Source organism: Xiphophorus maculatus, chromosome 2 (assembly GCF_002775205.1).
Source record: "Xiphophorus maculatus strain JP 163 A chromosome 2, X_maculatus-5.0-male, whole genome shotgun sequence".
In the NCBI taxonomy this organism is placed as follows: Eukaryota; Metazoa; Chordata; class Actinopteri; order Cyprinodontiformes; family Poeciliidae; genus Xiphophorus; species Xiphophorus maculatus.
In genome coordinates, this window is record NC_036444.1 from 24685635 (window position 1) to 24704494 (window position 18860).

The 18860-nt window shown below is 38.8% G+C and overlaps 1 protein-coding gene across 1 annotated transcript; it reads left to right on the forward strand.

Annotated features, from left to right (window-relative positions):
- The first annotated feature begins 2488 nt into the window (after window positions 1–2488).
- Window positions 2489–9813, forward strand: LOC102223417 (serine/threonine-protein kinase pim-1-like). Its single transcript, XM_014473030.2, has 8 exons — window positions 2489–2597; window positions 3766–4176; window positions 5254–5348; window positions 5435–5482; window positions 5570–5776; window positions 8182–8359; window positions 9420–9590; window positions 9668–9813. Exons 1-8 carry the CDS (start codon window positions 2489–2491, stop codon window positions 9811–9813), a joined length of 1365 nt encoding a protein of 454 aa, XP_014328516.2.
- The last annotated feature ends 9047 nt before the right edge of the window (window positions 9814–18860 follow it).

Consider the following 18860-nt stretch of genomic DNA (forward strand, 5'->3'; position numbering starts at 1 on the left):
ATAAACACATTTCAAAAATTCTCTTGAGATTAGACAAAATTACGTTAAACAAAACTTATGTTTCTATGGCCATTGTGCACTGGTTACAGAGCCGGTCCAAAGTTTTTGGGGGGCCCTGCCCAAAATTTTATGTTGGGCCCCAGGGTGAAATTTCAAATTAAAGCAAACTAAATTGACAAGTACTATTTCAATTTATTTATTTTATGACAGAAGATAGCTTTGGTGTGAAAAAGATTTGCCTCCACCAGCTCTTTCGTACAGTTTTGCTCTAAAAGCAGAAATACAATTTCCCAAATTCACATTGTGTGATTTACCTTTCCTTTTGTTGCTTGCATTGTGAGAACAATGTTGATAATTATTTATTTTATTTTTTTACCTGAAGTTAACCAGATTAGATGACTGAAAACTAATTATTATTAACAATGCCGACATTGGCCAGAGGTGACAGTACCAAACTCTTCTGTGGGTATGAATTTAAATATGTAAACATTTGTGTTTATTGCTTCTTTATTATATGTCACCATTGAAGTAATTTGCAGTAAGTAAGTTGAAATAATACAGCTCCTGCCACACCTATAGTTGTTTTAGTCATTAGAGCTAAATCTTCTGTGCGCTGTCATCACACATCACAGATTATTTCCAGATGAATGACTCCCATCATAATTTTAGCAGCCATTTGCATCTCTGTTCGTCATCCCCCCGCCCCCAGTTTTTTTTTTTTTTTTTTTTACAAAATACCACGATTCTGCCTGCTCACTGCACTTTTCTCTCTCTGTAAAGGCTGACTAAGTAGCAGTCTCATTGATTGCTGCTAATGCTCTCTGTCTCCTCAGCAAGGCAGCACAGAGACTCAGAGCACAGAAGGAAACCAATCGCATGTGTTAAAACTATTAGTGTGATTACATTTTGTTTCGCTGATGACGCTTCAGTTCAGATTGTAGTGCTGTGAGGGTTGCCAAAAGATGGACATCCATGTTCTAGTGGCACTTTGTAGGTTAGTCATTATGTCCAAGGAGTGATTGCTAGTATAATTGTCAAGAGTTTAGAAAGAGAAATTGTAGGTGCTCTAAAGGCCGAAATGAGACAAAGCCCTGGGAATTTATTGGTAGATCTGAAAAGGTGTGTACGTACAAACCTGACCCAGTTATACCAGTTCTGCCTGGAGGAATGGGTCAGAATTCCAGCATATTATTGGAAGAAGTCAGTGGAAGAAAACCCAAAATGTTTGGCTCAAGTCATACAAAGGCAGCTCTACCAAATACTTGAGAAAATGTATATAAAAGTCTGGTTTTAAAAACATCTGACATATTCTTTCTGTTATTACTGTGGAATTTAGCAAAAATAAATAATTTTGGTAATTCTAAGTGACCTAAAACAGGAGGCGTTGGTCTGATTTAACTTCAGACAATGGGATAAAAAGGTGCATGTCTTTTATTTCACTGTATGTAAACTTCTAGTTTGAGTGTAACCAGAAAGAAACTTTTTTTTAGCCCTCCAGGGGGTCTTTTGTGGGCTCTAGTGTCCCTTATACAGTAGGCTGACAGGAAAGGGGAAGAAGACATGCGGCAAATGTCGCCGGGTCCGGGAGTCGAACCCGTGACGGCTGCGTCGAGGACTCAAGGCCTCCAAACACCACGGCTCGCCCAGAAAGAAACTTTAAGTAGGATTTCTTATTCCTACTTAAGAAATTCTATTTTTGTTCTTCTGACACTTTCATGTAGGCCAAATTTGCGGAGTGCATCACCTCTCCTCAGATTCTTCTACCTGAGTTGATGGATCTCTCCAGGTCCTGTGGAGGTCTTTGTATTTAAGAGATGTAAATACTTTTTCTAAGAGTCCAACATCTCTGAGGTTAAAAATTAAAACCATTGTAGTAAAGACATGCAACTTTGGGTTCCTGGAAACCAAAAAATAGGAAGTGAAAGAGGATGTTGGTCTGGACCCAGCCACTGAACTGTTTGTAGAGGTCAGACTGAAGAAACCTACAAGTCTTGGTCTTAGTGCATATTTGATTTGTGGCCGCATGTTTCATCATAGCTGGAAGAGTAAGTTGTGAAGTTTTTAAGAAACAGCAGCAGATTCAGTTAATACTCACACAGTCACTACTAAATAATTCTCTACAGCAGAGAAGCCTTTGAAGGAGAAAATAACTTGAAGTAGTACTTCGTGTAAGCTAGCTTACACAAATGCGTGAACAAGCTTATTATGTAAGTTAGTATCTACAGCCTCAGAAAATTCAGTTTAATTCAGTTTATCTAGATAGAACAATGTCACAACAATTGTAATCTCCAGGCACATTATGAAAGAAAAAGATATAAAACAATACAGCCTGATCGCTGCTTCAAACTTTATTACAGATGCTTGTGCTTTATAAATTGTTTGGAATATGATCCAGAACAGGGCAGAATTTTAACTTTGGTACATTTTCAAATGTCAACGCCTTTGGAATGGAACATCTCATCATTGTGATGACTCTAGAACATTGGTAATGATTTCACTCCAATGTGTAGGAGTACACATCGCACCTATCGACAGACTATCTTTAAGCTTCTTCAGCAAAATGGCGACGTCTGCTTTTAAGTCTGGACAACAACAAGGTGAGGTTAAAGCTTTGTAAAGGAAGAACAATCTGTACATCAATAAATTCCATTTATTAAAAGTAACTGCTCCATTCATCTCAAAATAGGTTCTGATAAAAACAGTGTGGTCTTTTTGACAAAAGACAAAAATCCACTGAAAAGGTGCATGCTAAAGGATGCAGTTTACGTCTCACATCCTTAAAATTTTGATATATTTCTGTAAACAGTGTTCCATATTTTTGCCATATATCTCGGCTGCACAATGCATCCAAAAGGAATTGTCTGATGCAGTTAAGATGATCGTTTTATGAAGATAATAAAATTTGTAACATCATTATCTTGTATTATTATTGTACATTGGGCATGTAAGTGGTGGGAGTCAGAAGAACTCTAGCTAAAATAACAGCACTGTTTGCAGAGTTTTTATTTTCATATTGTAAACAGTCTGTTGAATTTTAATGCACAAATACACATTCCCATTTGTTTTGTTTTTTTTCTTGTTATTTTTTTTTTAGAAATCATCCTACACAGTTGCACTTTCATTTGGCTCATAGTATGATATAACCTCAGTACAGTATATTATTCTCAATTATTTATTTGGCTTAAATTCACTATAACAATACTTTTTAATCTTGTATATAAGATAAATATGTCAATTGGCAAATTTATAACATCACATTACAGCTACATACTATACTACAGCTATATTGGCTGTAGTATAGTATGTACTACAGCCTCATGAGTCGTCTCATGATCTGAAGGTTGTAGGTTCAATTCCAGCTTAAATTGGCTTCCAATCTCTGTATGTGTATGAATGTGTGTGCAAATGGATGATGTTGTGTAAAGTGTTTTGAGTGATTGGTAACACTGGAAAGCTCTTATAATAAATTCAACACCATATTTCAGTTCCAAAACTGACAAACTTTATTTCTAAGAAGAAAAACATTTTTTCCAGGAAAATGTTTGATGATCCAGCTGATTGATTGATTCCTACTTATGTTCAACAATTTCTTTTGACCAATACGGGAATATTTGTCAGTGTTTACCTCCATATTATAATTCTAAGTATTTTTTGTTATATGTTTTTAGACTTTGCTGTGTCACCACACTCCTCCCATCTAAATACTGCACATTCTTGGGCTACAGAGAGTAAACATTTTCTCCAATTAACTCTTTCCTCTTTCAGATAACAAGAGTCTCTCCAATGAATACAGGAGCAACATGAATGAATCGGGGTGCAGGACTAGAAAGGCTAATGTTGTCGCTGAGTCGGGGAACAAGAAGTTGCGGAAAGTAAGCGGCAACAACGTCAACAGTCACAATGCCAATGAACCTCACAAAGTGACCGTAAAGTTGGTCAGGGAAAGGAGCAGTAGAAAAAGACGCTCTGTTAAAAGGGAACCAGAAAAACGCACCAATCTGTTGCCAAGCATAATTGTGATTAGCAGCAAAAGCAGCACCAACAGTGGTACAAATGAAGAGTTGTTGAATAGGTTGTGGAAGAGGACAGCCAGTGCTAATGCAGAGCCCTCTGAAAGGGTCTCTCTGCCAGAACATGGCACCAACAGCTCACTCAGTGACCTCCGCACAAGCAAATGTGAGCCCACACTTTGAAATGATTATAAGTCAGCAAGCAAATGCCAACTGTCCCGTATTAGCTGGGATGTCCCGTAATTTTAGTCAGATTGAAGTGTCCCGTGCGGTACGCTCTCACTCGCGTTTTGACTCGGTTTGCAATTTGTTCTAACGAACACTAGATGGCACTCCTCTCCTCACGTAACATGACCTGGATTAAGAATTACTGTCGAAGTAGAAAGCGCGAACCTTCGAAGGCACGGCTAGCTAGAGCAGCAATTTATGTTATAAACATATTGAGAAATCTGCAAAGAAAAAGAGTCTAAATCTACAAAGGAATCTGTTAAACAGGTTAAACGTGTCAAAGGGGGACGTGAGTCAGTTCATGCCGTCGGGAGTTTTCTATTGGATATTGATGTGAATTAGGCTTAATGATAAATAAGTAAAATATTTTTCAGGTCGGTATTGCATTAGTTTTTAATTCTATTTGCATAGTGATGTCTCCTTGAAGTTGCAGTTTTGGTTTACAGACATACTAATGCTAAAAAAGTGTAAAAAATAAATAAATCATCGTGTTGATTAAATCCATCTTTTAATCCATCACGTTAGACAGAAGTAACATGAACAATATTAAATCTTGTTTGGCTGTAACTCAGTTGTTGGGGAAACAGGAAGTTTTGCGAGATGGAGCCACAGTGGACGCCTCAAACGGTGTTGTCCTGTATTTTGGAGGTGATCTGTTGTTCACTATTTTTTATAATTAAAACGAAATTAAATAAACGAAAGAAAATACCCTACAGGAAGTATTTATATTAACACATGCACAAGCTAGCTGATGCTATATGGGTCGTGCTTCTGGAACTGATCATGCAGACACAAAGCAGCCATTTTGTTTCTGCTGAGGCTAATGACAACCTCCAGTCTGTGGTAAATTCCATCAAACAAAAAGAACTGCAAAATGCTCGTAAGCCTTGAAAAACCCGGACGGACACAAACAACGGACACTAGGACTTTACCTCCGATTGTTGCACATTATTAACAATAATGATCTGGCAGTAGTCATTGCTTTATCAAAAGTGTCATTTTTGTAAATATACAGCTGATTTTGAAAGAAAGTACAAGCAGCTGGGACTCATTGGAAAAGGGGGCTACGGTTCTGTCTACGCTGGCCTGCGCCTTGCCGACTCCTTACCGGTTGGTATTGCGTTTTGTCCTTGACATCTTTGACCAAACACAAACATCCTATGGACGGGATAAAGACTTCTGCTCATGTCCAACAGGTGGCCATCAAGTACGCTGACAGCAAGAGAGTGCAAGGTGAATTGAGAGTGAGTGAACTAGTTTGGAACCCACCACCGTACTTAGAATTCATCTTTCACTTTGCGTTACACAAATCAGACCTCTGGGTTTTTTAGATTGGCTGCGTCCCCCTAGAGGTGGCGCTGATGCAGAAAGCAGGCGGCGGGCCGGAAGCAGTCGGGAAGTTTGCCTCCGTCACCCTGCTGGACTGGTACTGTCTGGATCACAAGCTCGTCCTTGTTATGGAAAGACCGCCGTTCTCCTTGGATCTTGCGCAGTACATCCACTTTCGAGGAGGTCGTCTGCAGGAAGATGAGGCCAGGGTAGGGAAGCCGGACGGCTAGTGTCACCTCAGGAATCTAAGGGCACCTCTGGCTGCCTCAGGCTTGTTTTGATTTGTGTAACTTTTAAAGATGTAGCACTGCATTTTGTGTTTTGGTTAAAGCTGGTGTTTGTAACTCTTATAAAGAATATGTTTTCTACATATTTGTTGAAACTGTCACCATGTCATGACAGTGTATTATGAGACGGATAATCTGTGAATAGATCGATCTCCTTCACCTCCTCCCTGAGCTATTAGTGCAGTCTGAAGAAATGCAAAAACAACCAATCAGAGCCAGGAGGCGGGTCTTAGCGCTGTCAATCAACCTCACTGCTAAACGTGCTAATTGCGGAGAAACAACTCAATGTTACAGGAAAACCGTCATCATCGGTGGCCATGGTAACTAGCTTAGCATTCACAACAGGCTCTGCTGACAGAGTTTTAAAAGGTGTAGCTGTACCAGAGAGCAAGAGGGGAGCAAGACGGGGATCAACAGCAGAACACTGGATTGTGATTTACAGCTCTAAGACCCGCCTCTGAGCTCTGATTGGTGGCTTCTTGTTGGCACTGAGTACTGTGAAAAGGCAGAGGAGCTCAATATTGTTTTCCACAGATTATCTGTCTCATACCATATTGTCATGACCAGTGACTGACGTCGGACCACTTTTTTCAGTAACGAGTAATCTAACGCGTTGCTATTTCAAATCCAGTAGTCAGACTACAGTTACTTATCAACTAACCACTTTGCATTACTGTGCGTTACTATTTTCTTTTGTAATTTCATTTAATTTCCTCTACGTGTCTTGGTGAGTAACCGCCGTTTCTGTGCGACAGTATCAGCAGTGACAGAAATGTAAACAATGGAGGGAGACGCGCATTTTGTTGCTGGAAAAACAGAAACTAATTGTTGTTTCGGTGGCCAAGTCTGATTATTATAAACGGCTTTGGGCTTGTTTTTTTGTAAAGTCGATTGCAGATTTAATGAGTCGCGGGTTGGGCTTTTTGGGCTTGGAAATAAGCAGACATAAAGCCTAGAATTTGTCTGACACCCAGTTAGTTTTAGTCAGACTCTCCCTGTCCATCATTTCCCGGATGAGCCGTCCCGCTGTGTCTTTGTTAATGTCAAGGTAATATGACGTCGAGCTTTCGCTACGACAAAACTGCAAACATCGACACTAATCTGAACAGCAATAAACGTGAAAATAGCCATGAATGAACGAGTCCGTAAAGTTGCGCGAATAAACGCCATTATACAGTAATTATTAATATTAAGATAAGTGTCACAAATCTGTGCAGACATCTGAGTTGTGGAGCCACAGGAGGAGCGCTGTGCGCTGCGCTCTGACAGCAAACGCAGGGCCGTAACGCACAACCTGGAGGCTGGGCGGAGGGTGGGGGGTTGGGGGGTGGAGGGCTGTATTTAGAGTTTTCCAGACGACAGTGGAACACACACTAATACGCACAAATTACTGTTGTAGGTTTTTTTGTACAGTTTTTTTTGTACTGTTGTAACCATTAAACAATCTCCCCTTCAGTTCAACCACATAAGTGGAGACACATTGTTGATGTAACCATTATGAAATAACTTGCAATTAAGTATTGGTAAAGGTCAATGTAATTTTCACAGGTGGCAAAGCGTTGTTGTTAGCAGCTACTGAAAGTAACTAAAAAAGTTACTTTTAATGTAACTTAGTTACTTTCCAAATCAAGAAATCTGTAATCTAACTAAGTTACTTTTTCAAGGAGTAATTGGTAATCCAATTAAAGTTACTTTTTCAAAGTAACTTTGCCATCACTGGTCATGACATTGTGACAGTTTCAACAAAGATGTAAAAAAAAAAATTTCATTAAAGTTGTATAGTGCAGCTTAAATAACTATATTTGAAATATAAACATTTTCATTTAATTTTAATTAATTTCATTTTATTTTTTATTTCAGTCTCTCAATAATGAGTTTATGTAACAGCTGATATAAATCATGGATGAAAAGGAGCAGAAAGAATTAATTTTTATCTGGCTTCTATTCACATGAAAAGAAAATTAGTTATTCAACTCTATATTTCAAATACACAAAAAAACATTCACTTATTCAACACCATATCACTTCATTGTAATGATTTTGTAATGTCTTTTAAATGCAGAAAGAGAATCAAACTTAGTTCCTGTTTTCACAGATCATCTGTCTCATGTTATATTGTCATGACAACGTGACAGTTTTAACAAATATGTTAAAAGTATATTATATTATAAAGCATATTATAACATATTATAACATTTGCATACTGCATCTTTAAAGGTGACAAATACATTTTCACAGCACTACATTTTATTCTGTCTCAAAAAATAAAGTCAACATGTATCATTTATTTAAGCAAAGGAGACGTTTTGTTTGTTGTTTTACTTCAGGCTCTCATGAACCAATTGGTGAACGCCGCCATGGAAATGTACAATAAAGGTGTTTTCCACCGGGACCTGAAGTTGGAGAACACGCTGGTAGAAATCGGCCCCAAAGGGCCGCGGCTCCGTATTATTGACTTTGGCTGTGGTAGTTATGAGCTGAAGAAAATTTTCCGCTATTTCCAGGGTATAACTTAACTCTGCTAAACATTTAACGTAGCTTTGAGATTGCATTTGAGTCCTTTCTCAGTTGGAACCAGATATTTACATTTACACATGCATTTTATTTTCTCAGTCTAAAGTTAAATCAGACCAAACGATTCTTGCTTTGTCTTAGTTAGAATTACCAAAATTATTTCTTGAACTTAGCAAGAATATTTTTTGGAAATTTTATTGCAACTTTCCTAGAATACGAAAGTTTACATACATTCGGTCGGTGTCAGACATAATTGCCTTGTAAACTGTACAACTTGGGTCAAACCTTTTGGGCTTCATTCTACAAACTTCTTATAGGTTAACCTAATTCAGTGGTTCCCAAAGTGTGGGGCGCGCCCCCTACGGGAGGTGCAGTGTCATTGCAGGGGGTTGGGGGGCGCAGGAAGCAGTGTGGATGAAAAAAAACCAAACAGTTACACAAAAGTGTTTCACTGTGAAGATGGTTTGTAGTGTGTTTTGTTGCAACCAGAAGTGTGAAATAAACTTCAGTGGAGTTTGAAAACAAAATATGTGTATAGGTTTATGTCTGGTTGTACGATGTGTGTGCCCAGTTGAGTTTTTTTTTTAAATCTTTTTCGGGGGGGGGGGGGGGATTTTAATGTAATCCACAGGGGGGCCCAGAACAGTATTGGGAACCAGTGGGGGGGTCCAGAAGAAAATCTTTGGGAACCACTGACATAATTGGAGTCGCACTAAACTAAGTCAAGCTAAACTTTTGAATTCAAGTTCAGTTACAAAAAAATCTCTAAAAAATATTTTTGAATAAATAAGTTTTCTCGCCTTTAGCAAGTAGAAGTAATTTTTCTAATTCTAACTAAGTTAAAACAAGAAAAGTTTGGTCTGATTTAACTTCTGTCAGAAAAAAAAATGCTTATATCTTTTTATTTGGTGTATGTAAATGGTTTCAACTGTATTTATCTCCCAGGATGTATGAAACTGAACCAATGATCTCATGAAGCTTCCACAGGAAAAGAAAACTGAAAACAAACAAACAAAAAATCCGGTCCACTTTGACTATGCTTGTTTCCCAGGTACTCTTCAATATGCTCCCCCAGAGTGGTTCAAACATAAAACGTACAAACCTATTCCCACCACAGTTTGGCAGTTGGGAGTAATGCTTTACTGCATGCTGCACAGCTGTCAGTTTGACACCAGGGTTTTTGCGATGGACTGGATTCAATTTAGCAGCAACCTCTCCCGAGGTGGGCACAGAACCAGCAGCTACAATTACAGTTTGCCTATTTTCTGGAGCAAAATTTTCTTGTTGCGTTTGTTCTAGAGTGCCTCGGTTTCCTCCACCTCTGTTTGGAGGAGGAGTGTAAGAAGCGAGCCACCTTGGAGCGGCTTCGTACTCACGCCTGGATCAGCGGACTGAATCCCGCTTCTCAGGGGTCTGCAACACTTCTGCCAACATCTGACACTTAATTTCCATGGAAATTATAATAAAGTTGTATTTTAATTGGTCTCTGACTGTTTTCTATATGTATGTATTATGTGAACTAGGAAGAGAGGCATAAGCAGAGGGGAGCAGGGTGTGATTTTAAAACACTAATTTTATTTTATTGAGAATATAGAATTGAACGCATTAAACATTTTACTTGCAAAAGTCCCGAGCTGGAACCTTTGTATTTGTGTGTTTCTGGTATGCCCATAAATCTGATACACAAGCAGCATCTGATAATAACAGCGATGGATGACAAAGCCACTTCTCTTGGCCCACTGGGTTTTGGTTTTTGCTTTAAAAACAATCTGACAGGGACGCTGCAAAAGACTGTTGTGTTCAAGTTGTGCTAAAAGGGATTAGCCTATCGCTGGAGCTATTCAAGCCTAAAATAGCATCTAAATGCTAAACATGATGCAGCACCACGGACGTCCCCAATGCTAATGTTAGCGTCCACAGATCACATTTCTAAAGGATTTTTTGTCAAAAAAGTTTCATGGATGATCTTCAACATTTGAAAGCTGAATGGATATAATAACACTTCACCAAAAACAATAAATACATTTGTTCTTGAAATCATATGTGTATAATTTAGCAGCTAAAATGTTGTTGTTTTTTTAGTTAAAATGTTGGTTATTCTGGCAATACTTAGTTTTCGATTATAATGTGATTAATTGCGATTAATGAATTAACAGACCCTGCAACTGACTTGATTAAAAATTTTAACTGAGTCCCACCATCTCCCATCACTCTCATAGCCTTGGCCCCCCTGCTGCCCCTGACGATAAAAGTCTAACTCCGCCACTGAGAAAAAAAAATAATCAGAGAAGGCCCGCCTCGTCCGGCACCGACCTAATTGAGACATTCTTCAGTATTAATCTGAACCTTTTTTTTAGTTGAAGAAATTCCAACAGATACAGATATATCACTGCTTTGTATTGGAAGATGATCAAACCCACTGTACATCGTTTGTACATGTTACTATCTCTTTTCACATATAAAACCAGACATTCTTGTATAAAGGTTTAAGCTAAAACTGTACTGAAAATACCACAACATTTTAAAGTGCGTTTGTAAAAATCTGTTTGAAAGTTTGAGACTCTTGAGGTAAGTTTTGTCTTGACCATCAACAGGAAAACTTCCCTTTTCCTGTTGAGCCACTTTAACTTTGCTTCATGTATATTCTCTCAGCATATTTGTGATTATTTGGGATGATGTGTTTTGCAGCGGTTCGATAAAATGATCTGGTCCGTTAGCCGGTCACGCGCAGATGCTGGCTAGATGGCGGCTTAGCTGTTGAATTCTTCATGAACCGACACTGACTTCGGTAACGTGACGCCAATCGGTCGTCACCTCCACTCTCACCTCCTCCTCCTTCGCATCTCATGGAAAGTGGAGGAATATTGGTTTTCACTGTCACGAGGGCAACACCTCGACAGCGAATGAGGAACCACCTCAAACGGCTTTCCGAAGACGAACTAGTTCTCGTAATTAAGAAGCAGCAAAGGTAACACAAGCATCCCTCGTTTTCCTTTTGATTGCAGCCTTCAGGATGAAACGTCTTAAAATTCATTGCATGTCGTGCCCAAGACCTGCTTTGAAAACGAGAGAACACTGTGGTCTGTGAAAGGCAATGCGCAGCTCCAACCTGATTTGATTAAACAAAAGAAAACAGTGGATGCTGTGGTAACAGTGACGTTGGCTGTTGTGTATTCAGAGTGAGACCCCAAGGCCACGCAGAGTGCTGCTAGATTTGTGACGTGCAAAAGGAGGGAAACACTGCTTGATGATTTATCTCCTTCTACCTTCGTGGAGCCTTGTTGTTCTGGTTTATTCTGACTTTTTTTTTTTTCTTATTTAAAAATTAATTTCTCTTTTGAAAAAGAAAAAGGAAAAATCTCCAATCAGGGGTTTTTCTGATGGGTGGTTTATCATTTCTCGCAATACATTTCTTATCGTGATAAAATTTTTATTTATCCTTGTCAAAATAAATTCCAATTATGTTTAAAAACCACTAAAACTGTCTCATATAAACAAGATTCTTCAAATGTCTCAGACTTCTTGAAGCTGGTGAGAGCTGTGGGAAGGATCTGCTGTAGTGGTCTGTATTACAGCGACTTTGAAAAAACATCTGACTGAAGACTCTTGTCAATGTTCTACGGTCATGAAATGAACCAACTAACAATCCTGAGGTCATGACACTGAAACTTTGTGTTGGTGTTTTTGTGACAGCTGGCTGACTTAGGGTTCTAAAGTACGATTTTATTATCTGTTGCTCCGGTCGGCGCTTTTCTGTAAGAGTTCGATGCTGCTGCGGCTGTTGTGGGAGAGCTGGGTCTCCGCAGTTTGCCTCGGCTCACTGACACCCATTCCCATTCTGTACAGTGGATTTTCTGTTCACTGGGTCGCCACACAAACACCCTGTAGAGCTTGTGACATTATCTGAAGACTTGCAGAACTCAGTCCTTTTGTGAAGAATGCGAACAAGGCCACATTTAATTTGGCCCCTGGTGATCAGTGTTACCATTGATAGGCTGAGTTCGGCGGGCTGGGTGTGGGGGTCGGGAGTCCTGCATATGATTATGGACTGAGGCATAAAATTAAGCAAATATTATGGTACAAAGAATAAAAATGTTTCCAAAACATTACCGTCAATCAGTTTGTTCATATCATATGGTACATAGAGTAATGCTTTGTCCTCACTGCATGTCAGTAGATGACTGAAAAGCTTCTTTTGCTGTTTTGCAATCTCCATTCATACATTTTTTGTTGATTGTTTCAAGTTGCAACATTGGGTATTAATTAACTTTTACATGTAAATACATGAGATTTTAGCCATGTGGCTAATTTCCATCTCCTTTGGCAGGTTGATGAGTGTGATATTTAATAATAATGATGGAAAAAAAAAGACAGACAACTTAAAAAAACAACAACTTTTCATCAAGAAGAAGAGAGGGTAATTAAACTGCAATTTGTAGTCTATAATTGCAGCCAAAACAGAACCGTATACAGTTAAACTACACTAACAGCATGGCGTACAGTCATTAGGCAGTGTACAGTTAGCGTATAGTTAGTTAAGTTAGCCAACAGTTAGCTAACAGTATGCTAGCTGACAGGTGTTTTATTGTAAACAAGGAACCTACATGAACAAAATAGAACACTAAAAATTAACACCACAAATACAATTTCCAAAGGCCTTACATTACAGAACATAGAACAATAGTTTACAGTGTAAATATCAAACTGGTGCTTGAGGGTTGCAGTTCTTCAAGGGGTAGTTATTATTTGAGTTGCTGTAGCATTTGAGCATAGTTTTATAACTTCAATGTAAATATTAATAGAAGATAATAAAATCTGGAAATTAGATTTTTGTTGTAAGTATTTGGTGGTGTGAATATAATATTTACCATAAATGCTAAAAAGTTAACATATCGAAATTCTATTTTAACATGTTTACATCCATCCCAAATGACACAGCATTTTCTGTCAAAGCAATATTCATATTCTTTTGATGGAAAAAAAGAAAAATTGACATATCCTTCCAGAATATTTTGGTGTAGCAACAATCTAATGCTAACAGGTAGAGTACAGTGAGTTTAGCTGGGTGACACAATTAGCTGAACATGCTAAATGTGTGACTAGTAAAATGATCCTGTGGCCTAAGTCACTACAACAAACAAATCTGCTGTATCACTTTGCATGTTAAACAGATTCACGTGCTTCTTTGAGGGTTAAATAAATAGTTTTGGCCCATTGTTCATTGTAATCTATGACTGCAGTGCATTTAGACGACATTGTGTCCCACCCTTCTACAATCTGTGCCCCTGCTTGCCCTCCCGCTAAGTGAAAATAAAAATCTAGACACTCCCTCTGAAGAGAACCTCTAGCCGCAGCAATCCCACAGTCATTTAAATCAGATTTAGATGTTCTAAGAGCAATCTAGCAGCTTAGCGCTAACTTTATAAGACAATCCAAATCTGCATTCATGTCCAGCTGAGTAACTGCTTCGGTCAGCCCACTGTGGGGCCAGTAATCTCACTGGAGACGTTGAAGGTGAACTGGATGAACCATACGACATATGAGTCTGATCTAAAGCTTTGGAAAGTTTTAAAGAGTGAATCAAAACCATGGAGAAAATGCAAGAAGTGATCTGGCTAATTAAACAAATAATGTGATTCATGCACCGCTTCCCCAGGTTCTGCCCTTCTCATCTCATGCACGTAATGTGTGTAAATACGTGTTGTGTGCGATCTCTTTTGTTCTCAGAAGCATGTAATGTGGATCAGAGCATTGAGAGTTTAAAATGCCAGCTTGTAATTACAATCACCTACTTGACTGACTGAATCAGACTGAGGTTGCAAAAGAGACTAGCACCGTGCAAAACCATCCATGCCCTCTGAACTGCTTCACTTTTTTTTAAATTATTTTAGTGGGCTTTTCCGTGACAGACCAACAAAGTTATGTATAATGGTGATGTGGAAGAAATCAAATTTTTAATTTTTATGAAAGTTCAGAAGGCTGTCGGTTGTTTTTTTTAGGGGTATTAAATTACAAGGGGCCAGACTTTTCATCTCCACTAAACTGATTTAACTAATACAAATAGTTTGCATTAGTTATCACCTAAAATACAATAAAATACAGTGAAGTTTGTAGTTGCAAGCGTGACAAAAACTATGAAAGCATTCCAGGCACTCTAGATGTCAAGGCATTCAATTTTTGGTAATTACTTTTATGGATCATTGACATCTGCACACTTTGCATCCACAGAGCATGCAAAGTCCTGCGCATTGTGCAGAAACCCAAAGCTGGAGGTATACATTCTAGTAAAATTTTGACTCCCCTCTTTCGTCAAGCCCTTCAGATGGAAATGATGGGCTTAATATGCCCAATGAAAGTGGCTACAGAAGAGTAACAGAAAATCCTTGGTAGAGTCAACACACGGCTGCTGTCCAAACCACCGCTGCCTTTCGGCTCGAGAGGTCATTGACTGGTGTAATCTGCTGTCTAAATCTGCAGTTTGGCCCTGTCTGGTCGCTGTCTGGGTCCTGTGCACTTGGACAAAAGTGACGGACACCTTGCTCACCGACAAAGGCCCCGGCTCTAATTGGAGCAGACAAGGCTTGCTGATGGAGGCTTTTTAGGCAACTGAACTTGTTCAATAATTCTTAGAGGAGCTGATGAAACATAAGAGACACACAGTTGGTACTCCAACAACAGCAGCAGCGCCGAACTGTCCTGTATCTGCACATCAACTGCAGGACAGAAGTTGTGCTTTGACCCGTACCGCCCTTTAGCAAAAATAATGCCTCTACTGAACCTTTGAAGACTCTGAAAGTGTTGACATTGAGGGGACATAAGGATTGGTTGATGCTCCTCTTGCTGTCATAGAGAATTGTGGCTCAGGCTTTGAAGGCAAACGCGAGTTTGAGCTTTCGACTCTCTTCTGCTGTGGTGCTTTCATCCAGGAATGTCACAAGCCCAGGAAAAGGGCTTTTTTTGTTTCCAGACCAAACGCTCCGGGAAGAACAATCTGTTCTTTTTTTCTTTTTTTTAACTCTGAGAAAGGAGACTGAGTCCCTTTTAGAGAGCCACGACAACTGTGTATGGTATAACCTGTGTGGGCCGATGGAATCGCCTCAAAGTGAATGACTGGGGAATCAGCGCAGAGCTCTCACCACAGGGGAGCACCAGGTCTTTGTGATCACAAATACCATGGAAAAAACGTCCGCATTGTTCCCACTCTACTGGATTTTTGTTCTTCTGTTCCTGTGATTCACCCACAAAGACTTAGCCTCTCTGACCTTCCTCGAGCCTCACAAAAATGCCCACACAAGTCGCTGACACTGCATTTTATTGTCACTAAGTAACTTGACCAAGTCACATTGCATGTTTCGCCAGAATACAGCGTCCTCAATGTAATACTTATAGCAATTTTCTATAGTCACACATACAACTCAAAGTACTTTATAGTCACATTACCCAATTGCATTCACTAACACGCACATTCATTAGGCAACTTTGGGTTAAGTGCTTTGCTTAAGGACGCATCAAGATGGGAAGGACGCTGGAATACAACCAACAAACTTCCGACTGCAAGACTACTTCTCTGCCTACTGATTCACACTAGTGCCCAGCACAAAAATCTCGTGTAGTAAAATTAGCAATTTGTTTCTCTCAATATTTACAGTCATAGAAATAGTGAGAAGTAAGACTGAATGAGAACCAAAGTTTGTTTAGCCACCATGCTTAGCAAGCATGGTAAGGAATGGCAGAAAAATGTAGCAAAGACTGCCATCTTGGGGTCACTGAAGTAGCCGCCCATTTATCCAGTCGGCTATTGTCTATACCCGGTTATCACTGCAGAGTCGTGGGGAGGAGAGATGTGGGGATGGCTGGTGCCAATCTCCAGCAAACAGTAGGAGAGAGGCAGTGTACTGTGGATGGTACAACCTGTGTGGGCCGATGGAATCGCCTCAAAGTGAATGACTGGAAAATCAGCTCAGAGTTCTCAGCACAGGAGAGCACCAGGTCTCTCCAGAAAATCCTTGGTAGAGGATACAAAGAAATGCAAAGCTAAAGTAATGTTATGAAACCCTGACCTAGTTCAGTTAAAATGAATAATTCTACCGGCCTCTAAAAATGTTAATGTTCCAGATGTACACAAACTTACACAGATTGCCAGCCCACCCCAGGGCAACACAGCGACACTCAGGACAAACAACCATGCATCTACTCATACCTAAGGAGAATTTGGAGTGTGTAACCTAACAGTTATGTTTTTTGGACTGTAGGAGGAAGCTGGAGTACCTTGAGAGAACCCACATGTACACATGGTGAACCTGCAAACTCTATGCAGAAAGATCCTAGGCTGGGATTCCCATTGCTAGTGGAGCTTCTTGCTGCAAGCCAACAGTCCTACTAACTGCGTAACCATGCAGCTGTCCATAGCAACTATTAGACACTATCTACACACCAAGCTGTTTTTTTGGGGAGGCATGCCAAGAAAACGCATTTTCTGTACTTCTGTCACAAACATAACCATGTCCTGTTTACTAAACACCAATACTGGACGAATATGTGGCAAGGCAGCCCATGTCCTCTGTTCAGTATTGGGGCAGAATCTCAGATGACCAAACATACACAGGCAACCGCTTGCGATGACTGTCAGACCTAGGTCCATCAGGAACTTGTGGGGTGAGCTGAAGAGAATAAAGCTTAAGAGAGAACCTAAGACTGAATGATCCACAGAAAATGACCCCTCTCTCTGTATGCTCCAACTTTATGGGATGTTAGAAAAGTAGCTGTTGTACTGGCATAAAAAGGCTGTATGATCAAAGTATTAACAACTGCAGTGCCAGTAGTTGTGCCATGAGTGATTTTGTAAGGATTCTGGGACCGTAAAAAAAAATGTAATTAACAAAATGTAAGAGAATGCTATTAGAGTTAAAGAGTGTATCTTAATCAGGAGTTGAAAACTGAGGAATGATTACAATCTTCTGCTGACATTCAGCCTGGAGAATGTTTACCACATATATCCTTTTACATTTTATATTTAATGATCAATAACTATTAAACAAAGAAATACAAAGCTAAAATAATATTGTGAAACCCTGACCTAGTTCAGTTAAAATTAATAATTCTACTGTTCTCTAAAAAAATGTATGTTCCAGATGTACACAAATCAGTGATAATATACAATAAGTAGCAAGTAGGAGGAGTGTGTGTGTGAACCCAAACAGCAGTTTCTCCACTAACTGTATGTTCTGTCTTTCACTTAAATTATCTCTGGAAAATGTGATTTTACCTCAATCAGCTTCCAAAATCATTTGTTTTCTCACTAATGTGACCCTGAAACAATTATTTCCGCCACACGGTGAAGACATTTGGTTTGCACTGAAACTCTCCAAACATCAAGTAACCAGAGGTAGTCAAACCACTACCTCTATTGTTGATAAATGGAGTCACACTTTCGAGCTCCTTTGTGGTCAGTCCACATAACATTCAAAGTACAAAATTAAAATATTAAAAATGTTAATCACCAAGCTTTGGCAGTTTGATTCCCCTAAAAATATTACAGCTAAAAACCCCCCCCAAAACTTTTATGCTTAATGCAATTCTTGTTGCCAGGAAGCAATAAAAGAAAAAAACAAAAACAAAAAACAATGCGAAAATCAAAATCACTGGATGGAAAGGGAAACAAGCAAGAAAACATCAATAAAACAATACGCCTCAAATCCCACCTGGGTAAGTAATTGGACTATATACTAAAGCAGCTGCATGTTCACATATTTGTTGCAGGACAAGTACATTTCCCCCAAACTGTTTTCAAGACCATTTCCACTTTTTTCTTTTTTCTTACTCTTTTTTTTTTTAATTTTTTCATTGCAAACAAAGAACATATGTGAACAACATAGAACAGTAATAATTACAAACAAATACAACATAAATGGGCTTTACAGAACATAGAACAATTATTTTACAATGTCAACATCAAATCGGTGCTCGAAGGTTGCAGTTCTTTAAGGGCAGTTATGATTTGAATGGTTTTAGCATGTGAGCTGATTTTCACGGATTCTAAATAGATATTAATAGAAGATAATAAAATCTGGAAATGAGGTTTTCGTTGTAAATGTTTGGAGGTGTGAATATGATATTTACCATAAATAATAAAAAAGTTGACAACATATAAAAATTCTGTTTTGACAAGTTCACATTTCTCCATCCCAAACAAAATATCCTTATCTGTTAAAGTAATATTGAGTTTTTCTTGATGAAAAAAAAATTGACATATCTCTCCAGAATATTTTGGTATAATTACAATCCCAAAAAAGATGAACAAGCTTTTCCTCATTACTTTTACAAAAAGTACACATAGGGTCCAAATCCCATTTATATCTTTTTATCAAAAATGCTTTAACAGGATAAACATTGTGAATAATTTTATAAGAAATTTCTCTTCCTTTATTGTTTATTAAGTATGTTTTTAGGAGTAACCAAGTCCACTTCCAATTTATATTTTCAAAAATGCTGG